General features: G+C 39.8%; 1 protein-coding gene across 4 annotated transcripts; it reads right to left on the bottom strand.

Annotated features, from left to right (window-relative positions):
* Positions 1–1,790: 1,790 nt before the first annotated feature.
* Positions 1,791–19,100, bottom strand: LOC131334535 (mediator of RNA polymerase II transcription subunit 12). 4 transcript variants are annotated; one of them, XM_058369603.1, is made up of 14 exons: positions 18,767–19,067; positions 18,068–18,130; positions 17,175–17,369; positions 14,511–14,570; positions 14,238–14,343; positions 12,544–12,612; positions 12,384–12,437; positions 12,093–12,200; positions 11,260–11,409; positions 10,838–11,185; positions 8,389–10,721; positions 5,415–7,955; positions 4,634–4,937; positions 1,791–2,795 (listed from the first exon to the last, which is right to left on the bottom strand). In XM_058369603.1, exons 3-14 carry the CDS (start codon positions 17,300–17,302, stop codon positions 2,343–2,345), a joined length of 6,654 nt encoding a protein of 2,217 aa, XP_058225586.1. In that variant the 5' UTR covers positions 17,303–17,369; positions 18,068–18,130; positions 18,767–19,067; the 3' UTR covers positions 1,791–2,342. The 4 variants fall into 4 exon arrangements, with proteins under 4 accessions (XP_058225586.1, XP_058225584.1, XP_058225582.1 ...); XM_058369601.1 differs by lacking the exon at positions 18,068–18,130 and adding an exon at positions 17,510–17,610; XM_058369599.1 differs by lacking the exon at positions 18,068–18,130 and having other exon boundaries at positions 18,767–19,100.
* Between the last annotated feature and the right edge of the window lie 2,440 nt (positions 19,101–21,540).

The following is a 21,540-nucleotide window of genomic DNA, read 5'->3' as shown; positions in this document are numbered from 1 at the left end:
GGGGAAGTCGCGCTGAAACAGAGTTTGGAGTATATGCCAAGCCAAGGATGTCTTAAAAACATACTCCTCCGTCCCATTTTATTGTCAGTTTTCGTTTTTCGTGCTGTTTTTTCAACGCTTATATCTTCCAATTTACTATGTTTTTCATAATTTTGAAAACTTTGTATTATAGATCTAATCGATAACTATCAAATAAGATCCATATTGCATATTTTTTGAGATTCATATTGAAAGATATAAGCGTTGAAAGAACGATACGAAAAACGAAAATGAACAATAAAAATAAAACGGAGGGAGTATTTAAAAAAAAAAATACGGAGAGTATTTAACACTTTATTACATATCAATGAGTTTTTCCTATTAATAAAAAAATTTGAATTTTTCTTAAAAGAAATATTTAATTTAAACTCATCTATTGGACAAGGCATTTTGAAGTGCTTATTGTACGTAGGTTAGTCACAGACTCATGAGGCCCCGTTCCGCAACGCAAAATAAGAACTTATTTTTTAAGAAGGCAATTTCAAGTTCAAAAATGATAAGTTTATTGAAATCTAAACATATGCAATATGGATTTTGTTTGAAAGATCTCATTGAGATCTTTAATACGGTAAAAAAAAATTTAAAAAATTATTTTTCATTTGTATTATTTTTTAGTTTGAAAATGTGAAATAAGTACTTATTTTTTAAGAAGTTGTTCTGGAACGAGCTCTCATAGGATGAGGGCATGAGTGAATAATGACCACCGTTGGATGCTTGTATATTGTATGTACGTTGCAATTGGCGAGCTGTGGCTCAGGGTCACATAATCAGAATTCTTTCTTTGCACTCTCAATTCGTTCTGCAACCGCACTTTCAATTTTTGCTCTTATACTTCACCTAGTGGAATCAACAAGTATCACTGATCAGCCAATGATTCTTACTTCACCTAGTGGGTACCATGACCCAGGCATGAAAAGGGGAAGTAGTACATGTGAAAGATGGGATTCACTTTCTTGTTTTAACCGATCAAGAATTGAGAAAAATATTCACCAACCTTACAAAGTGAGTGAACAAAATTACACTCTCGCACAATCACGAACCCTACATGGACTCACCGAGCAGGTCAATGCCAAATAGTGCATGTAGAATCATGGCTCCAAATTGCACGTCTAGCTTCTCAATGCCAAATAGTGCATGTAGAATCATGGCTCCAAATTGCACGTCTAGCTTCTCTGTGTCGATCTCCGTCTTCCCATTTGCCCTCTCATTCTCTGCATCATTAATCTACCTCTGATTTTCCGACAATAAGTTCGTAATAGATGGATAGCGTTGTTATAGACGGTAAGGCATTGACCTGCTAAATTTAGAATGAGACGGCAAAAGGAAAGACGATCAAAACAAACACAAACCAAATCGGACCTTTGAGCATTGACAATACCAGAACACGATCAAAACAAATTTAAAAGTTCCCCCGGTTAAAATCCAGTTCAATGCAACACCACAATGATTGTTGCACATCCACCCTCCTAAACAAAAATTCAACTGAAACAAAATTACTGGTTAACAATTTATGGGGCACTGTCCTCAGTATTCAGCAGCTCAGAAACACAAGGTACAGAGGAAGCATAAAGATTTCCCGGCTAAACCATGCAAATATCAAGGTTAATACAAAATTCTGAGCATCAAAATCTCAGCCACATATCAGTCTCGCATGCACATCTGATCTCTTTGTAACCAATCGCACTTACAAAACTAGGTAAGCGCTAGTCTAGCAGAATCCATCCAGATTAGTGTCACAGAGAGAGAGGGAGGGAGAGAGATGCCGGAATACATTTGACGAACGTTAAACAGCTACAAATAGTTCTTGAGATATTTGAATTAGCTCAATCGGCAATGTAACAAGATATTGATGAGCAATAAACAAAAGTAAAAGCTCATTCTTGTGACACTTTACTCAGCTCAACTGAAACAATTCTCTCTCTCTATATATACAACAAACCTCCAAACTGCACTAAGATAACCGCCTACACGGTCCAGAAAGGAGAGGTGACTCAAGGGTTAGTAGCAGTCAAACAGGCCCCACGGCCCGATCGATTGGGCCAAAAGCCCCATCTCTTCCCCCCCACCCACTCCCCCCACCCCCGCCCCTTCCTTTTTTCTGGATACCCATCAAAATCCAAGGGGCACTAAATAATCTCTTTCACCCAACAGCTCCATCGTCCGCCAATAGAAGCGAAGGCAAGACACCGAATGCAGTCTTGATCCCAATGGTGCACAAAGCAAAAATACAACAATTACCTTGCAAAACGGGGGGTTGGTGAATGGGAGCAAATCAAGAATTGAAGTATCAATTTATATAATCATCAACTGTCATCATCCACAACGCCAATATAAGTGAGGTCTGTGCGTCTCACTCTCACAGCCCCCTTGAGCCAGCTGGACGCCCTTAGATTAGCATTGTCGCTTCCACCAATCCCAGCAGTGCTAGTTGAAGACAGGCCAGCTCCAGCTCCATCCTCCAAAAGCATCCATGGGTCCATTTCCGAATCAATTTCCTGTTGCAATGACAATGGCTTTGTCCTTCCAGCTGTAGAAGCAGAATTTCGTGCAGAAGAAACTGGATTCCTCTGCGGCAAGTTTGATGGGGGATGGGACCCGGAAACTGAGATGGTGGGTTGCAGTGGAGTGAGGGCAGCTGGTGACACGGATGGTGGGTGGCAAGAGATGGACCACTTGGAAGAAGGAAAAAGAATAGGCATTGCAGCTTGGATACGCCACCGAATTGAGTCAGGCAAGTGCATCCGATCCAAATCATTCTGTGCATTACAGGGAGGTGGAGAGTTAGAACTTAATAAGATACCTTGACAAGATTGTCAAGATAAGGTTGATGACTAAGTTTAAAAAAGTTAAGGGCCATTTGGTACCTAGCTTAAAATAAGTAACAAGCAATAATAAAGCTTCGTGCACACAAAACACCACCTCGCTTAGTTGGTTATCTAAAGGAAACTAACAATCACTATGGGAAATAAGCAATTTCTAACCTAACAAGTTTGCTGATTCTTATACTGGCTTACAGTTTATTGATGATAACTAAGTAAATAGGTGAAACCGAACGGGCCCTTACAGAGCATGGTTATCCGAGAGAGAGAGAGAGAGAGAGAGAGAGAGAGAGAGAGAGAGAGAGAGAGAGAGAGAGAGAGAGAGAACCCCGAAAGGGGAAAAACTGAAGTCACAAAAGACGAACAAATAGACGGCTTCTTGTGTATAGACATGACGAGACAAGTTTCAACTCAAAGTGCACGGGACGCAAGTTTACTTGTTCCTTTCTTTCATTATAAAATCAACAATGACCAAACATTTGTACTGGGACGGATACTCATTAATGGGTAAGTAAGCAATTCATCCAAGAAAAGTAACCCAAGAGCAGCAATTTGTCATTTACTGTACATCATATTTGAACCAGTCAAACCTGTCAAAACCCCACTTACTGAATCCATACACGGGTAGCACCTCAAAGTGCATTAGACTCTGCCAGCTTAGGCCAAATCTCCTATCAACCCTGTCCTAAGTATTCCTTTGAATTTCAAATGAGTTTAGTCTGGATTTTATAGAAACCAACAGCATACTAGCAAACTTATCCTCCCCACATCCAGTGGCAACTGCAGGATTTTGGAACCTTACCAATTATTAAAAAAAATCAATAGTAATGACAACTAATAATCTATTTTCGACAAAAAAAAAAGACATCAAAAGCTCAACAAGCATTTCAACTAAAACAATAAAAGATATCAGAAGGTATGTACTAATAATCTTCTTTTCAGTTTCACCCAAAAAAAAACCTCAAGAACTTCTATAGTTGAATTCGACGGGTTCCGTATTTAGAATTGTTGCATCATAGTTTCTTTGTTAATAACATCAAGTACTTTTACGCTTGCGTTTTATTCTGCGTGGGGTTTTAACTTTTACTAAGGTTACAAAGAGGAGTAATTTTCAGTGGTCTCGGGGCTGTGGTGCCCCAACACCCCTCAACACCACACATTTTTGTAGGGTCCATACACTTACCCACTTACCCGTGGACTCCACGGAAATGTGTGGTGTTTAGGGGTGTAGGACCGCCAAATTATGTTTCTCAAAGGAGTGGGGTGGGTTTCATGTGGGAAAATAATCTAGTGTGGTCGTCAAATTGTAATGGGTGGTGCTTTAAGTTTTAACATTCACGGAGGGAAGCATCGGTTCAAGTGGAAAATAATCTAGTGTGGTGTCATCATCAAATTGTAATGGGGTCATTTATTAATTTGGAAAAAAACTCAGTACAGTAACAGTTATTTTTTTTCCCTCCGTGGGGTCGCCTGACCCCACTATTCACTATGTGGTGTCGCCACTGCCCACATCAAAGCTACTAGCAAATTTCTATCTCCCTTCTGCTGGGGGAAGAATGAGTTCCCACCTTGAGACAAGTATCAGGAAAATTGAAGTGTAAACGTTCACACGGTCTTGTTGGGTATCATTTTAACTCGTACGAAGTAGATTAACATGCTATTGAAATCCACGGGCTTCCAGTCTATTAATAACTGATTCAGTTGCACCCCTTAAGTGAAACTTACCCGTCCTCCAAAATAAAAGCATTTAGAATTAAGGTTAACAAAGATCAAACCTGCAAACTCTCTGCCACCTCACGATCAAACACAGAGAAGTCTTTCTTTGACTTTAGCCAACTAGGCTGGCAGCTGCTCAACAACCCGTGCAGTACTAACAATAAGCGATCAAAGAGACTTTCACCAGATAAATCTACAGCAGAAGCAGCGAAGGCCTCTGTTGACAAGTCCACATCCCTTTTCAAGGAAGAACTCATAAGCGGAGAGAAGGAACGCTCCACATCCTCATGCACAACCCTACTTCCAAGGAGATGGAGTATTACAGACGCAAACACGTGCCTCATGGTACGAGCTGAAGCCTCCCTGACAAATTCAAATGTGAAAACGAAAGTACATAAGAAACAGCCACATTTATACAATCAACTGATAAATTTTTTCTTCCGCTAATAACAGCCCCAGGTGATCAGTGGATGGATACAAATAAAATGAAAGAAAACACGTTGCTGAAAATGACGAAAGGTAATTGAGTTTTGCACTCCCTTTTATGGTTCCGCGCTCCTCTTTGCTCATGGGAAATTACAATATTGCCTATTTAAGTAAAAGGCCAATCTTGTATATTCACATGAATAGAGACAAATACAACCGTGTACACGGGCAATTGGTAAATTCACATGAATAAAAGGGGGAAAAAAAGAGCGGATATAAAAAGCAGTGCGTGGAAATCGTTGCCCTTGGTGGGAAAAACATTCGGACAACGGTAAAGCAAGTAGAACATACGAGCTGCTCCTTGAACCTAACTAATAGCAATAACAGAAGTTCGAAGTCCAAGAGCACAATTACCCATCAGCACAGATGATTGGAAGCAATCTGACGAGGAACTGCAAACGCAGTGACATAGAAGCTCGCAATGCTGCAGGAGAAGGAGGCACAGGATCAGCAGTTACTGTAGGTCGTCTAACTATTCCAGGGCTCCCCCCTCTCATACCTTTACGGTTATTGCTTTTGCTTCCTGGCCCTTCAATTCCAGAATTTACTGTTCCGCCCTGCTTACTAGCCCCACGAGTAACTGTATTTATTTGTAGCTCAATATTACTCATTTGCTTAATCAAATCATTCGCAAAGGTATTGCGTGAGTTGTCAGAGCTTTGATCAATGCAAGAGAGAACTAACTCAATAAGAGCCCTCTCAGTTACATACTGCTGGCAGTCAGTTCCTTCAACAACCTCCCCTTCTTCAATAGAGCTGGCTTCAAACTTTCGCACGTCTCCCTTACTTGCCAAAAGATCTGATTTAGAATAACACCAACCCCAAGGCTTCCGAAACCGGGGCTTAGTTGACAGGCCTTTACTCTCAGCAATATTAGTAAGACGCTGCCTAATAGATTTCCGGCCAAAAAGAACATCAGGGCCTGCAAGGAACCATTTAGCTTGCAACAGCATAGAATCCTCAAGTGACCTCCCAAAGAGATGTATGACCTCTGAAAAAAGAGGAGCAGCATCAGGCCTCACAAGCAATCTTGTGAGGATGATTATAATGAAATTGTTTTCGTTCTCAGAAGCAGCAGCTTTATCAGGATTTGAGGAGACAGTGCGTATAGCCTCCGCTAAGGAGGTATCACCAGACTCGAGTTTTTCAATCAGGGCTTGCTCATTTAAAAGCAACCTGAGCTCAATCCACTGCCAATGAAATTTTGCAGGTTGAAGTGTATCTAAAACATGTACCAGCTTATCCAGAAGTTTTGTCTCATTGTCTCCATACTGAACTCCTGACTCACCACGGACCCCGTCATCCTTTGTAAACAATGACAGCGGCATTTTACAATCAATTACTGCATACAGAAAAAGCCTTGCCCGAAGAGGAACAAAGGCCATCGCTTTCAGATGCATGTCTGGACCATTCAACTCTAGCATTGCTGCAAATTCAGAATCAGTGGTATCAGCAGCTACAATGTCGTAAAAGCCACGAGTTTCCCTCAGACACACATCTCGAAAAGGGAGGTGCTTAATGGCATCACTTATTGCCAATGCTGAAGAGTGGTACAATTGGTGGACGTCTTCACGGGCAACAATATTTGTATTAAAGATGAATGGCCTCCATATCACAAAAGCAAATATTGAATAAGCAGGCGGAAAGACCAAGTTGAGTGGAAGTGTCCGTTGCATTCTGGATAGACCTACTACAGATGCTTCCCCAAGGAGCTCCACAATTAATCCATCAGAAACAGTTCTACAGTTTCCAACAAGCACTCTAAACCAATGAACAGAAATCTCAACCAAGTTATCAACCTTAAGAGCCCCAACTGAACGTGCATTCCCATTGGAGTTCGATCTAGTACTTCTTACAAACTGAATCACATCCAACCCTTCTTTTAATCTGAAAACAGACACCATTCTCTCCAGGCTAACAACTCCATGAAGAATTGCTCCCACGACTAGAGCTGAAACAGCAGCTGCAATTTTCGCAGCCCTTCCGAGAACTGATTTTGCAGAACTGTTCAAGATTTCATTAGACAAGTTTGCACTGGAATCATTAGATTCTGGAGAGAGTTGAAACTGACCACGAGGAGCCTTTCCAGGACCAAAAGCCTGAGCAAGGGCTGAAGAGGCTTCTGTTGCAAGGGCTATCTCAAACACACGACTTTGACGCTCTCCCAGTGCTTCCTTAAGGAGGCATAGGCATGTAATATGAATACGCAGAATTCGGCGAGCAAATGTCAATGGACCAGTAGAAGATGGTAAACTTAGGTGATTACTACTAGTTGGAAAATCAGGAATTTTTGCTACAACTGGACCAATGCTATTAACAACTGCAGAAACGGCAGAGGACACCAAAGAGGGGTCTCCTTCTTGAGCAGCACCGCCAGTTTGCCGCATACATTCCATTAGGCCGTTTACTATTTGCAGCGCCATTTGATACCCATCATCACCTTTGTCAACGGATGGACTTTTGATTGAACCAGTAGCAAATAGTTTTCTTTCTTTACCATAGTAATAAAGAAAGGCTTCTTCGACATGTTTTTGCACTATCTCTCTCATGCTCAAACCCACTCTCGATACTCGGACACCACTTATCTTTTGGCGCAAAAAATCGTCAAGATCTTCAACTCCTGCTGGAACTCCAAGTGGAAGCCCAAACTCTCCGTCCAGTGATCTTCCAGAATCAAGTTCAGGGAGAAGTCTTTTATCGCATGTTGCCTTGAAACTCTTCTCCCATTCAACGACACTAGCTACACTACCATATTTCTTCAGCAAGTACCTAGCATAACATAAAGTGGCTGAACCTGAAACCCTTCCATTAGATGCCATGATAGTGGCTCCACGATGTGTAATTGCCGATAAAGTTTCAGGAAGAAGATCAGTAGCAACAAGGATATTTTCGTACCTGAAACAATTCTCGTAATCAGTAACATAAGATAAGATAAAATTGCAATGCCATCTTGCAACATTATCGAAGAGCGTAACTATGCAATACTAATCAAGATGAAGACTATAAAAGAGAAGAATACGCACACCCAAAAAATGATGGCTCAAATATTCTACTCTTCAAAGAAGAAAAATACTTAAATAAGATAGCAAAGATAAGACAAAAATGCAAAAATGAAAAGTTCTTTGTTTTGTCATTTGTTTAAGTGGCACAGAAGAGGCTGTGTGGTTCAAGGTGTTATATACCAATAATTTCATCAAGGTGTTATATACAACACATACCATCACATACATTAGAAGATAGAAACCACTGAAATATGTAGAGACACAGAGTAACAAGAACCACAAATTCAACGCCAAAGTACAGAAAACATAAACACGAATAAGAGTACCTCCGAATAGATGACAGAAGAAATGCCTCCCCTACATCACACGCATTGCTTCCCACATTTCTTGGCAGCATGAGGATGTTCCTCCCTCCATGAACTGTAGAACTGGGGCTACTCAGAACCTTTGGCAATAACCAAATAAGAAATCTGGCTGCTGAAACTAAATCATTAGCAACATCCATCAAGTACAGTAAGGCAGATAACTCATCGTCACCAAACTTCCATCGTGTAGAATTCTTGTCATCGACAGAAGGCAACGGCCTACTGTACTGGCCAACTTTGGTGGCAGCCCTTTCATTTTCTTCAACAAGTTCCCTGGCCAGAGTTACCAACCAAACTGTGATAACCCTCTTCTCCGTGAACCTCAGCTGCTTTAAACTTTTTCCAACTGAGACAATATCTCCCAGGTGCGGTGCTCTGGTTCCACCCATTGATTTAGGACCTTCTGCATCAACACCAGTTCTGTGGTGCGGGCAGCTCACTTTACTATCACAAACATGGCTTGTGGATGCTCCCTGACTACCTTCAATCCTAGCAGCCGCTAACTGAGCTAGACTTTGAGTTTTACGCACAACCTTTTGCCTACCCCTTGACGCTTGTTTGGGTGGCTTAAGAGGTGGTTCAATTTTTAAAGCTTCCATGGATTTTAGACCCTTCCTAACCCACCAGCTTTCTTCATCATCTGATGGATTTGGTGACTGTCCTTGAAGGTACGAGCTCCTTTCCTCACTTAGCTTTTGTCTCTTTGCCCTTCTACATTCTTCACACCCAGGTGTCCCTTCCCCGAGATCCATTATGCTGCTAGTCGACCCAACAGGCCTCTTGACACTCCCTTGAGACTCATCTATTCCGGTATCAGTGGATGTAGAAGAACTTGGGAGCTGCAACAACACCGAAATAGCCGCCTTCAGCTCTTCAAGGTCACCACCTGAGGTTGAACGATTCTTTTGTTTCTTAGATGAACTGTTTGCACTGTTTGGATTCTTACGATGATCATTAACCCCACGAAGCAGAAGACGCCGTTCATTAGAGTAAACATTTATCGCCTCCGTGAGCACTCCTGTATCAGTTATTTGCGCCTCCTCCAAAGCATCACGAACATAAGACCCAGGCAACTGCTTCAAGATACTATAGTGCCTCTTCTGTCTATCCAAGTCTACCAGAGGTCCACTGCCATCCATAATTCCACTAACAATCAGCTGTCTCACATATGCCTGAGGGTAAAATATACCACAACGGGTGAGTTCCACAATAAGGAGTTGAAGGCGCTTGAAACCTTCACAATTGTGAACTTCATGTTGATCGATCCAGCATACTATAATGTCATGTAATGGACCTGGGCTTTCAAAAATGTTCGACAACTCTTTACTTTTAGCCACTCTCCTTGGATTACTTCTATGTCCATTAACAGTTCCCACAAAGTTCCAGCCAGAATACTTATTCAGCTGACCAGAGCCTTTTGCAAGGCTATTATTTACTCCATGGGTATTGTCATTCTTGCATCGAAGTGAACTTTGCATGTCTTTTATCTTCAGCTTTAAAATTTGAATAGCAAGGTATACTTGAGAAAAATCTTTTCTACCACTAAACTTTATGCCATGAGGCGGAGCAGTCCGAAAATCCCGAAAATCACAGGTCGCCCACTCACAAAGGAAAAATACAGAGCATACAAATGACAAACTCACGGTTCCAATCCACTTCAAAGATGATCTCAAGCACGGGCTGACATCTGCCACCCAACTTTCATCAACAGCTCCGTCACAAAGATCTTTAAACAGAAAATTATATGCCATTCTCACATCTCCCTGTCTAAGTGCCTTATCCAACTCTTGTACAGCTTTTGCAACATTGCGACCTGGATAGCTGGGTCTTGCAGCCATTGCGAGATTTTCCGTACGTTTCTGAACAGATGAAACAACACAATCAATAGATATGGATTGATACTGAGGTTCAAGCCCTTTATCTTTTAGCAGACAACCAACTTCTACAGAACCAGTAGTTATCTTTGCAGCCCCATCAGATACCTTCGATAAGAAATTCCCATCGTTTGCTACTTGAGATGTTACCACACAAGGTGGGAAAGGAAAGCAATCCAAAGCAACGAAAGTATCAGGCACGGCCAGTATCATATACCGAAGCATCTCAACCAAAGCAGACGTAGTGTATGCTCTCCTGGAATTATCTACAAGGTCAGAACCACCAGGAGAAGGTTCCTGGATGAAACGAACAGCTAATCCCACAACAGTGCGCACGTAGGTTTGAGATAAGACAACAGTTTCCATAACACCATATAGGATAGGCAATACCAACTGCAGAGTTGCTAGCAAATCTTTTTCCTGAAAAAGCAAAATAAGACCAAGAAAATAATGAAGACCAATAAATACTGCCCCCTGCAAATAAGTATTGTACGACTCACCACCAAATAAATGGGTCTGAAAATGACTTAAAGTACCTGCAGTTGATTGAGAACCCAATCAATGACAAGCGAAGGAAGAAGCAGCCCTTCTGAATGGTGCCATTGTAAAATCCGCACGACATACCACCATTTAAAATGTATAGAAGGTTCCTCGCCATTATTAAGTGTTGATGTTGGATCACTTCTTTGCTGCATCGACCCACCATAAGCTGTCTGGGGGGACCTATCCCTAACATGTGAATTTGAATAAGAAGCATTCCTCGAGACAAACTCATCGAGGAGATGTTGCAAGTAATCAATAACATCTTTCGTCCACTGCTCTGTGCGGGAAAGTTGGCTCTTGTCTGCCACCCCAGAAGCTATACTAGAAGAGACAGGCCGAACCTGCATTTCCACTATTATAAGTAATAAAGTTGAAAGTACCCCATTATCGTTACCGGTGATCAGAGAATCTGTACCTGGTTAAGATAAGTTACTTTTATATACCAAGTAGCTCTCAGAAGCGGTACATTATTCCTGATAAGAATTTCAAGAAGAGATTTCTTCCTATAGCCATGAGGAACATGATCAGCCAAAGAACGCAATCTCTTATGGGGTTGAGATAAACCCTGGAAGGAAGTCAAAAATTGTCAAATCATCATATTTCACATTCACAAATAAGACAAGGTCAAACAATGAAGCACAATAAGGCGGCCCCAACAAGAGCAAGTATTTACAGGTGATTGCAAAATTCCTACCAGCCCCTCATCGGCCAGAGTTTGGGGAGGAGGGGACTTATGGCCATTGGCTGAGTCCTATCAAACAGAGGCTCTAACCGAACCAAATGAGTGTTCAGCTCAATTAAGAAATTGGAGTTTTAGGGTCAAATGCATCTTAACTAACAGTAGAAGAATGACCAGCTCAATCACAACTAAACAAACATGAGGAGGATAGCAAACAAAGGCAAAATAAAATGAAGCATCATACAGCCCAAAAACATGGCATCGAAACTATCCTATGAATGAACTGCACTAAAGAAGATACAAATGGATGGAAAAGGAGGAGATACAAGTCAATAGAGAGAACTGACAGAAGAAAGATAATCATATAAACAAAGGATGTCTCTCGCACTTGAAAAGGGGAGTAATCTTCGTCTTATTTTTTGGAGGTGATAGTAATCGAGTTCATTATCCGAAAAATGCATTTCAATGTTCGATGAACTCCAGGAGAAATGAACAAACTATGAATTGAATTGACCCAAATTGAAAAAGAAGGTTCAGAACAAGTGAAAAAACAAAAGTAGAAGACTAACCTCAATCCATTTCCTCCGGTAGTCTTCTCCACACGGTCTTTGTTCGGGGAAGACACCAGGTTTAGTTAATAGGGGGCCAGAAAGGGGCACACCATAAACTTGGCCCGCCTGTCACATTGTGAATATATTTTCAGCTTCAATTTCCACCAAAAAATTTAGAAGATAATGGGTAAGAGGAGAACACATCCAATAAATGTGCATTCCTTGTGTGCATGAGCCAAATTGCAACACAAGCACTGAGAATTTTCAAATACAAACACAACTGATCATCATGAAGGAAAAATACAACACCTTGCGCTTTTGAGCACGAGATTCATTGATGGCCCGGTGACATTTTTTGATTGCCTGCAAAAGAGAAAATAAGCAGACCGAGATGAATAAATTGTCGCACCATAAGAAAGACAAAAAATTAACAAATAGCTATCCTAGCTTCATACTTCAGGAGAAATACCTCTCTACACTTCAGGATAACTGGCTTAGTAAAAGTTTGAGCCTGAGATAGTTGAATCTCTCTAGCTTCCTGTGAAACACAGCATGTGAAAATCCAGTCAGATTGTGTCACTGACACGTAATTACTGTTACAAGACATATCAAAGCCCATTTGTTCTAAGAGTTCAGAATCCTTTGCAAGCATTTCCTGAGATCACAAAGATCTTAACATAATTTACATGCCATTTGAGTGAGAACCAGTGTTGCCGTAAAACTAATAGTAAAAGCAAAACGTGATTGAAGTGGCATGCACATAACACAGAAATAAAAACTATCAATGATATTGTAATGGGAGAACAAAATCTACAATCTCAACAAGAAACTCATGGAATGTGAATGTGATTCCATTAAAAGGCAGTAGAGTACACTGGAATGAAGATCAGACTGATTCATCTGCGTTACATCACATATCCACAGAACTGTGATATTAGTTGACGTCATCATCAAACAAAGTGAAGGAACATACGTTCAATTCAAGGAAGAAGGAAAGTAAACCAGTAAGATGCAAGGAACAAAAGGATGTAACATCCAAATTAGCTGCATTCACTCCGAAAAGTTGCATTATCTCTTCCCATTTTTTGCCTGGTGGGTGTAAACAGAGATAGGGGAAAAAATGTAGCATCCAAATTGGCTGCCTCACTTGAAAAGTCGTACTAACAAAAAAAAAATTGCTATCTCTTTGCTTATAGAGCTACCCCTACAAAGTCAGCTCTAGTTAGGTGTCCAAGTGCTTGCTTAACCACCCACTCCTATATGTTTCAATGTAAATTTAATACCTACTAACTTGTATTACTTTGAATAACTTTCCTTAATAAAGATAATATAGTCGACATGGGTATGGTCTGGACTAGTTGTGGAGAAATACACAGCCCAAAATTATGCTTGGAGACCACGGGATTGAATTGGATAAGCCGACAAAATAACAAGAACCAATATGATCCAGAAAAGTATTAAGCTTCAATGAAAGTAATAATATCATTCAATACTCTGTCAAGCAATCAGGATATGAATAACAAGAACCAATATGATCCAGAAAAGTATTAAGCCTCCATGAAAGTAATAATATCATTCAATACTCTGTCAAGCAATCAGGATATAAGCTGCTCACGGAGATTGAAGCTACATCTCTATTGCAAGAAAAATAAAAAATAACCTGACAGAAATCATGGTTCCTGTTCGATAGCTTGATATCCATTGTTGGGCCCATTTCTTAACAACTTAAGCTTATCGGACTACTGGTAACTTAGCATGGTATCAAAGCAGTGGTCTTGGGTTGAAGTCTCTCTACTTGCATTTGTTCCCAGTTTGCACTATGTTTCTCCCCTTGGCATTCTTTTGCAGTATGTACAAATATTTGCATCGACATGTGCAAGACGGGATTGCACGCGAGAGAGGGTGTTAGATAGCTCGATATTCATTGTTGGGCCCATTTCCTAATAGCTTAAGCTTTTGGGACTAGTGGTAACTTACAGTTCCTATTAAAGTGTCAATTGTCAAAACACTATACCAGCTAGGTCGACCAAGAAATCTTCGTGAAGATAACTTGAGATTTGCCAATTAACAATGTTGACAAATTTAAGCATATACACAACAGAAATTCAAGACAAAGCAAGCAAGAAAAAGAGAAAGAAATTGCAGTTGGTTCCATAAGCACACCTCAAGTCCCTCAACAGTCTCCCTGTATCCAGATTGCACATATTCCTTGGTTAAAGTCTCCTCAGGGCAATTGGGAGTTTGGGGGTGAAAGTCAGGTGGCCCAAGTCTGAGATCATGGTAGTAACAAAACTTAATGTGAGATGATGTCCTGATGATGACGATGATAACAATAACTAGCAACATAAAGTAATCAAAGTTAAAGGAAGGGAGCTGGCAGAATTCACTGAGGAACCAGTAAATAGAAGCTTGAAGTAATTTAATTGCAGAATTTACCGGGAATTCAAAGGCTCTTTATCACACCTCAATTTGTATGGGGTTAGTTGTGGAGGCCGCCTGCAATATCAGAATTTATAACATCCAGATTTCGTAAAAGGCAAATGCTAACCAATGCCCCCGGGGCACAAGTTAAGATAAAATAAATATGGAATATGCAAAATCTAACAAGGAAACATCGAGCAATGAGTAGTATTGCATGTCATAACTGATTTCTACGAAGTATCTCTTACGCTCATATGCCCAATGCCAATGCCATATTGGTCCCATCTAGACCAGAGAATTAACTTGTTTGTTTCAGGTGAATATCTCCACTTCATCTTTCCTTGTCCACTTTGTCTTCACGTTTCTTTTCCCCTTTTTCATGTACATTTTTATTTGAGAATTTTTCTTTTAGTTTTTTTTATTCACCAATGGTGTTTCAAATTAGAGGGCAATGGATGAAGATTTTTTGGACAGTGAGTTCACCCCAAGAAAAAGAAACAATTATTTTGACTTGAATGAGATTCCTGATGAAGACAAAATGTAGTACAAATTGGAGAAGATATATTACATTCCAATGAGGACCCAAATGAAATTGGGAAGTATCTATTATAATAGTAGATATTTAATTACATGTTAAAATAGTGAAGTATGGACTTTTTTTAGAAAATGGCATTAAACATTGGAGAATATTCTATATTTATTGCATCTTAACTTGTGGCCCGGGGCACTTGTTAGCAGAACTGTTTATAAAATACAAGAATTTAGGATGAGTGAACTTAGGAATAAAACTAGAGCAACTGAGGCAACATAATAAATGGCTTCTTATGAGGAAGACAATCTTCAACCCAGCGTTCTAGTTAACAGGAAGCAGCCAACAAACACAGTTGACAGAGAAGCATACAGTGAGAATACGTTACGGGAGAATCAAAACAATATAGTGGAAGGCCTTCCTTCCAAACTAATTAAGCCCTACCATGCAGCTCCAGAAACACATAATTCCAAAAAATTAAAAATAACTCGAATTCTGTCCTTTAGTAACATGCGTCGCAATAGTGATAAAACCTCTTCAAACCTTCCAAACAATAATTTCTGACCGTGCAACTATTCAAGTGTCTGAACGAAACATTTTCCCACAAATGGAACATAGGTAGGCCACGGATAAATAAGCATCCACTCACCCTAAGTGATTAGTATGAGATGATGGTGACACCTTGTCATGTGAATCACCAAAAACAAAATGCTCTATAAAGCAACAAAGGATCGTTGCACACGAAGAATCATTTAAAATCCTCACATTATTCCTAAATTCCTCAAAGTGGAACTTACCTGAAGGTTTTTACCCAGAAAATCATTGTACACCAGTAACACCACACTCATTTTACATATATAATTACCACAAAAGTTTACATTCGTCAAGCGCTCTTCAAGTCCTACCCTACACACACCACACTAACTACATAGGTAATGCACTATTACTTACTGCAGTTCAAAATCGATGGTAAACATGGCAGGAGTGGCACCATACTGAATTACAACTGAATCGGCAAAAATTGGAGGATAAAATAGAAGGGAATGGACTCGATATAAAGGAAATATTATTCAGACTGCATCTATGTGTGGCATCAAAAAGTGCACGTCAGACGAGCGTATCCCCAATTAACAATCCAGGATGGCTGGATTGGTAATTATGATGGTTAGTGTAACAAGAACAACAGCTACAGACAAGTACTAGTAAGAATTGAAACAACATCCATGGACAGGCGGAAATGGTAAAGACCGAGTAGGAAAACCTGAAATTGGGACATCATATACAACAAACAAGGAGTGGGTGAGGTGGAGAAAGGATCAAAAGATTAATAAAGGATGAAAGTTGATCTTAAATGTCCTTCAACCCTGGCTTTCGAAACACATCCTTCCTTATATGCAATCGCTGGTAATGACAATAGCAGCAGCAGCACATATATCAAACTCATTCGCCCGATTCTACAATTAAGGGACCTGTACAGTAAAACTAATGCCCAACAACTAAAGCTTTCTACTGTGTTGTACTATCCTGTTTTCTAGGAGGGTGTGCAACAATATAGTTCACCCGCACACAAATTTTGGGATCTATTTTCCATATTGAAACTTCTACAATCAGGAAATTATATCACCATGCATAAAACCCACTCAAAAGCGATTTAAATTTTAGATGTTGAGAATAAAGGGTCTCCGTGGGATATAAAGCACATGATTCACACAAGAATTGCAACCTGGAAGTCCAACCATGAGATGTTGGCTCAAGCCAGTTCTCAAGAATTCCAGCAAGCAGCAGTGAATTGCATGTAGGTAATAATAGGGATACCGCTTACAAAACATTGCTTCGAAATGTCATGAACTTAGCCCCACTTTGATAATATGGTCCGACAAGTAACCTTTCCAAGAGGGCATTCACATGGACAAACTATCTTTGGGCCAGACGTTAATCCAATATACAATAAACTTTATCCATGGACGTGCTTATAATGTCAAGAAACCTACTGACACAGCTAACCTTCAAATAAGGAGCGGTAATTATCTCACTGTTATAGTAGAAGTCCATATGGGCAAACATATATTAGCCTCACATGCACATATTCCCAAGAGAGAGAAATGGTGAGACACTTTCGTGTAAATATAATAAGTCAAAAACGCATTTACCTCTGATTTATAGAGTAGTTAGCTGGCAGTGAGGATGAATCTGCTCGGGATGTATCCCTTGCTGATGGCCCACCAATTGCGCTGTTATTAACTGCACTAGTGCAGCTGGCAGCATGATACCTTTGCATTTCTCCCAACTATTACCGGCATAATGCCTCCAGCATCAAATCGCTATAAGATGCTCCGCAGGTCAAACTGCATTAAAAGTTGCCAGCCGAGTTACTACAAAACATGAGTAATAAAAGCCAAATGCCGATAAATATAATTTTTAGGTCAAACTAAACTGGATCTCAATTTATAGCTAATCCTCAACCGATACAACAATTTATTATAACCTCAATGGTCGAATTTATCTAGACTTCATGTTCCTGCCCATATAGCACCAAGCAAGCCGGAACCCAAGTCATCTTATATGGCTTAACGATGACATGACAGTCTGCATGTAATGCAGAAAAAAGGAAAATAAGTGCATTAAAGGAGATGCGTAAATGCAGAGCAGATTTCAGAAAAGAAAGTGAACAACCAAGTAGTGACACGTAATTGATCGGAACTTATGCAACTACATTGAGGCTTTAAATAATGAGTAGCAGACGTAGAATTCAAGCCTGCATGGGGCAACACAACCCTTTATTGACCAAATTACATAAACCAGAACAATAAATATTTGAAGCCTTTACAATTCCATCACTACAAATGTTTGAACAAGCCGAAGGGCCCAAAACCTCATTCCATTTCCAATTCAAACTGACGGATTAGGACAGACACATTAGATACATGCCCACATTTGCCAACTTATCCTTATAATCTACCAGGGTCTCTTTCTTCCCTTTGAGCATCAACTAAGCTTAAAGCCAAAACGGCATTTAAAGCAACTGCAAACCAAGCTGACCTACCTCTATCACTGAACTATACTCCAAGACGATGCCCCAAAATGCTTCAGGACAACAAGCAGCATTCTTCACACAATCATCAGCATAAAATTGCAAGATTAATCGGACAGTAAATACACCCGAATAAAAAGAGAGCTAGAACTTAAAAACTAGAAAATAAAGTTATGTATACTAGTAAAATCCCTTTCTACTAGACCCAAAACATCATTCACTTGCTTTAACTACTCATGCTATAGATGTGAGAGCATCAACTCCATTCCCCCCAAAAAAGATATTTTTACCTCAATCCCCACCCCCCAAAAAGATATTTTTACCTCAATCCCCCGCCCCCAAAAAAAAAGAAGATATTTTTTAACTGAATTTTGTTATCTTGTGGAACTGCATACGTTGCAGATAGTGGTCCTAACCTGTACCAGCTATTGATCAAATCACTTAACCCTAAACAGATACCAAGTGATTGAACTACTTGATAGACATAAGCTAACACCACATGGTACACTCACTAAGGAATGCAGACAAAGTTAAACCACAGTAAAAACAATAAAATAAAGAGGGATACAAAAACAATACGAGAAGCCACCAACTGAATTGCATGAAGTTCAAAATTTTCAAATCAAACTAAGAGTAAACAAATACCCCAAAATCCCTCATAACAGGAAAATTCGAAGCATCAGTCGAATCCCCAAGTGAAATCAAACGCACCTCGAATGCCAGAAACTGGATCGTGAGTTCAATTAGTGTAGTCGAGAATAGTCCACGAGTCTTTGAATGGCCAAAGATAAGACCTTTTCGAGCAAAAGGGAAAAAAAACTAGGGTTTTGGAGGGGGGTGAGAAAAGGAGCGAGCTTTGACGGGGAAGTGATTGAAATTCGCGAATTTGATAGGAATGTTGGGACTTGGAGAAACTAGGGTTTGAAGAAAGGAACGAATCGGGGAGTATAAAAAATAGATATAAATTTGTAGAGAGAGAAAAGAGAGGAGAGAGAGAGAGAGGGGGGTGGAAGAAGGCTCTCGGAGGGGGGGGGGGGCTTTGACTCCTAAGCTGATGATGATGACGATGATGATGCCTTCTGCTGTTGCTGCTATAAATAAGGAAGGGCAAAATGGACACTAGAGAAAGTGATCTAATGTGGGATTTGAGTGGGAAAATGGGTACCTTGAGGACCATTTATGGAAATGTTCCAAAAATGCCCATGCTGTTTGCAGAAAATGGTGTGGGTTGGATTTGGTTAAAAATGTAAAATTCCACAGGATTGGGAGTCAAAAAAGTACACAAAATGTGCTTTCTATTGCATAGCATCTTTTTGGGTAATGAAGGCATGCACACAGAGAGATGTAGGAGATGGGTTTTGGAAATTTTTGGCTTCCTTTGAATTTTCACCATTTTATTTTAAAAAGTCCTTGAATAGTCACTTGTACCCAATTACCTCCAGAAGATAATCCAACAGTACATATTGGTGATTTACCTTTTCGGGGTAATTTTAAGGTATATTTTCTTTGTACCTAACACTCCTTTAATCAAAAATTCTAGCAAGAAAAATAAAGCCCACTTAAAATTGTTCAAAATAAAACTTGTGTTTTTGCCACCGAGTCCTACGTAAGTACACACAATATGTAGTTTGTAGCAGGACACACAATATGTAGTTTGTAGCAGGAAGATAATTAATTCTTAACAAGGAATTAAGAATTGTTTGTTGGAAAAAATATTTGAAGTTCACTAAAATGTTGTTTTCAACGCTATTATTTGATATGAGTTTCCATGTGTGAAATGATGGAAGTTTTAAGAACATAACTTTCTTGTGTTTCTGAAGTCCAAGTCATATTCTGTTGGTACTATTTTGATTTTCAAGAATGTGTAACAAAAAAAAGTGTACATAAGTGAATTGAAATTACATATTGAGACATTAAAACTTATGACATTTGGCATTTGGAAAGAGTTGCATAGATTGTAATGATAATAGCATAACATCATTTGACGATCAATGTATTTATTATCTCTGACATCACTGCGCCGCTTGATTCAGCTTATGAGTTTTTTGCACATATCGTCATGGACATCTTTTGCTCAGATTCATAGCCAGTAAACAGTTTATTGTGATATAAAGCGACAATAGTTGTTATTCAATAGGATCTCATGTCCCAAGTTCGATTAATGATACATTGATACGTAATTAGCTTACCATACAAGTGGACAAATATCGTTTGCGTTATTCTTAAGGAACGATCTTATAGATTAGTCGAAGTGTACGTAAGCTGGTCTGGACATCCAGAATTATAAACAGAGACGCACGAACGTGTAATTCTATAATCTTAACAACCCTTTATGACTCACACGTAAAAATACTAACACCCAGCATGCCAATTCGTTACATTATTCATTAAACTCAAAATACAATTAAGCAACGTAAATCGAGTTTCGGCATGTACAGACAAAATAAATATGACTACATTATGGTAACATTGTGCCGAAATCCGAATTATATCAAACTGGAAACAAGTCTACAAGCACTACAAGGCCAACCAAACCAATAGCCTTGGCCCCTTGTTAAAGGAGATAAATAATTCCAACGCATACAAGGGAATACCACCTGCGTGAAGACACAAAGCAATGTTAAAGTTTCCGATGCTTTGATGGGTTGTACATATTAAGCAAAACAAAAATATTTATGACATGTCAAGAACTAACTGGTCAGCAATGTGGAGTCCACTCCAGCAATGACATTTGAGTGCAGACACAGGAATCTTGGAGACTTTAATAACACCAAAAATAGAGGTGTTAAACGGGCCTTGCCGGCCCGGACCGTTTAGCTTCGTGCCAACCGTGCTGGCCCGTTTGCTTAATCATGCCCATGCTGTGCCGTTTTGGGGGAAAATAACAGGGAAAATCTGAAGATCAATAATGAAGCAATGAAACCGTGTTAAATGCATAATACAACACACCTGTACAATAGCATGATACTCTATTATCCTTTCTGTTTCTCCATTTACAAGTGACTGGCCAATGGTCATCACTCGCAATACTCACAACCGTGCAACTACATCAGCAAGAAGTATGCAGAGAACATACACAGGAGAAATGGCATCAAACAACAAGAAAAGGAAAAATTGTACTAACAAATTGATACATTGCACATTCCTTGCGCCAAACTCTACAAGCCGAAACAGTTTTTTTATTCGTTTCCAGTTGGTGGAAAATCATGAGCCAAAAGTTGCTAGAGTTTCAAAGGATGGTTTTAGGACCAAAGCCTTCCAATGATCCCTTCTTAGCTGAAGATGCCACCCAGTTAGCCACTTCGTTACACAATCTCAGAACATGGACAACAGAAGCAACAACAAAGGTGGATAAAGCCGCTTGAATGTCCTTGCAAATTCCATAAATTCTCCAATCAGATTTGGTGTCCACATAGTGGTTGATATTTTTTGTCACAGCAAGAGCATTTTGGTGCAGCTCTGGTAACCACTTTTGACCGTGAATT

The sequence above is a fragment of the Rhododendron vialii genome, chromosome 7a, assembly GCF_030253575.1.
Source record: "Rhododendron vialii isolate Sample 1 chromosome 7a, ASM3025357v1".
NCBI classification, from domain to species: domain Eukaryota; kingdom Viridiplantae; phylum Streptophyta; class Magnoliopsida; order Ericales; family Ericaceae; genus Rhododendron; species Rhododendron vialii.
Note: the sequence above shows the minus strand (reverse complement) of the source record. Positions and strands in the feature narration are given on the sequence as shown.